Source organism: Chinchilla lanigera, unplaced genomic scaffold, assembly GCF_000276665.1.
Source record: "Chinchilla lanigera isolate Chin_1 unplaced genomic scaffold, ChiLan1.0 scaffold00043, whole genome shotgun sequence".
In the NCBI taxonomy this organism is placed as follows: domain Eukaryota; kingdom Metazoa; phylum Chordata; class Mammalia; order Rodentia; family Chinchillidae; genus Chinchilla; species Chinchilla lanigera.
The window spans coordinates 8,534,201-8,536,650 of NW_004955444.1; the positions used below are offsets into that span (position 1 = coordinate 8,534,201).

At 39.1% G+C, this 2,450-nt stretch overlaps 1 protein-coding gene across 13 annotated transcripts in view; it reads left to right on the plus strand.

Moving 5' to 3' along the window:
- The window catches only part of Eya1 (EYA transcriptional coactivator and phosphatase 1), a 318,971-nt gene that overhangs the window by 198,130 nt on the left and 118,391 nt on the right, over window positions 1-2,450 (plus strand). For 11 of the 13 annotated variants that reach the window (XM_013518211.1, XM_013518210.1, XM_013518208.1 and 8 more), the window contains 2 exons: window positions 569-635; window positions 951-1,096. In XM_013518211.1, coding sequence (XP_013373665.1) covers window positions 569-635; window positions 951-1,096 — 213 coding nt within the window. The remainder of the gene's footprint in view (window positions 1-568; window positions 636-950; window positions 1,097-2,450) is intronic. The other 2 variants (XM_013518203.1, XM_013518205.1) reach the window with 1 other exon arrangement.

A 2,450-nucleotide genomic window follows, 5' to 3' on the forward strand; every position in this document is an offset into this window, starting at 1 on the left:
CCCCCCCAGCACAGACAATAGGCCAGAGGACCTGTGTGTCCCCACTGAGCACAGACAATAGGCCGGAGGACCTGTGTGTCCCCCGCTGAGCACAGACAATAGGCCGGAGGACCTGTGTGTCCCCCCCCCAGCACAGACAATAGGCCAGAGGACCTGTGTGTCCCCCCCAGCACAGACAATAGGCCGGAGGACCTTTTGTAGTCCTGCCCAGCCCTGCAGTTCATCCTTCTCCCTCCCCTTTCAGCACCCTTCTTCCCTTTGGGCTGGGACTCTATGTACACTCACAAATGGCCACTGTGAACTCCATCGCAGTGCACAATAGGTATTTAAAGTTGTGTTTATAAAGAATTCATTTAAAATTAGACCCACGCAATCAATTCCTACAGGTTCTTTTCTTTTATAGTTTAGCTTTCTATTAGTCAAACAATATGAAATTGTCATTTCTGTGGGTTATAACGATCGAGCAGCTGAACTTTCTTAAGGCAGAGCCATAATTAAAATACAGGAATATTTTGTGCATACTGCGTGTTCTTCTTGGGTTATTATGGTTTTTTTCTTTCCTCAACAGTCGGGAGCAGCAGCTTTAGTCCAAGACCAGCTCACCAGTTCTCTCCACCACAGATTTATCCTTCCAAGTAAGATGTATTTTCTCTCAATCAATAGATAACTTTTCTGAGTAGACTTTTACTTTACTTCAAGTCATGTCTGTGCCCACATGTTACATCTTAATTTAAATAGAGTCTGGTGTCATAGAGGCTTAAATATATTTACCCAAATTTGTATCGAGCATCACCTGGTGAAGACGCTGAGGTGTTTCAGTGCTTTGTCTATGAGTTTTAAAAGTTTGACCGTAGGATATGCTCTTTAACTGGAATTTGCGATGTGGTTGTTAATTGCATGTTTCCATCTAATGCATGGGCTTTCTATTTTCTGTCATTTCTGACAAATAGCAGACCATACCCACATATTCTCCCTACCCCTTCCTCACAAACTATGGCTGCATATGGGCAAACGCAGTTTACCCCAGGAATGCAACAAGCCGCAGCGTACGCCACATACCCACAGCCAGGACAGCCCTACGGAATTTCCTCCTATGGTGAGTAACCTGTCCACTGTTGTAGTATTGGTTGTCTTTCGTAGGTGTGTCTTTAAGTGGGACTTAACGATTGTTGATGTTGGCCATGTTAGAAAGTGCTGTCTTCTTTCATGTCTAAATTCTTAATATGATTGGTTTTAGTGAGTACTGTAAGAACTGAACTCTTATCTCGAGGTCAGAGGTGACAAAGAGATTGCATGGGTCACATGCCCTGTCTTTCTCCCTTTTCTCTACTTATATCTATCCGAGCACTTGGCTCTGGTATCCAAAGTATTTTTGTGCATATTTGCGATAAAACTTCTGTGAATGAAGTCTTTTGGGGTAAAGATCCATTTCCTATTTATCAGATGCCTTCCTCTGATTAGGGAAGTACACAAGGAATTCAACAAACTCTCGCTCTAAACTTAAGGGGTGGCTGTATTATCAAATTTCAGTATTATCAACCATTAGGAAAAGTGATCTATGTATCACCTCCTGGACTGCACTTTGAAGAAGTAAATCAGGAAACATTTAAAGCTCACATCGCCATTTGCTCCATCCCACCTGGAGATTATCTTTATTTTGGTGTAATTTAACTCAATTGTGGCAGGGTCAATACCTGTAAATTAAAAATAAAGCCAGCCAGATCTCAAAATTCCATCTAAAAAGTCTTCAAATTGCAAAATACCTTTTCTTCAATGGAGTCGCACTCTCAACTTTAAACACCTAAAACAAACATATGAATTATTGGCATTTTATTAAAAGATAAAACTGGGATCAGGAAAAAGGACATGGACTGTTGGAGGAATGGACTGATAAATAAGTAATTCTATGCTTTATATATATTCTTTTGTACAGACTTTTCTGCAGTATGTTGAAAGAATTAATGCCCTTTTAAAGCATTATATTAATAATTACATGCTAAATTATTTCTTTTAACTATTTTACATCAAATTGGCCATCTATAAATTTCTCATAAAATTATAGAAAGAAAAGTCTAAATACGACTTTTCATTAAGGCTTCTGATAATATTAGACATGGATCAAATTCATCTATAATTTTCTTTTAAACTACTTTTATGATAAAAGAGGAAAATATCTAAAATCTAAATTGTGCAGCTTTTATTTCTGAGTCAAGTAATATGAGTCAAGGCAGTTTCCAGTTTATATGCTCTAATTTTATTTGTAAGATGTTTATTTGAAATGTAAGTGTACTTTGCAGAGTACACAACGTTAAAGTACCATCAACCTCCCACTGATGTCATGGTCCCTCCTGATACTCTCTAAAGCTGTTAGCCTCGTACTTCCTCTTTTTCTCGCTCTCTCATTGGTTGTGGTAGAGTTTGGGCATTTTCCTTTGCCACCTTCTGGGCTG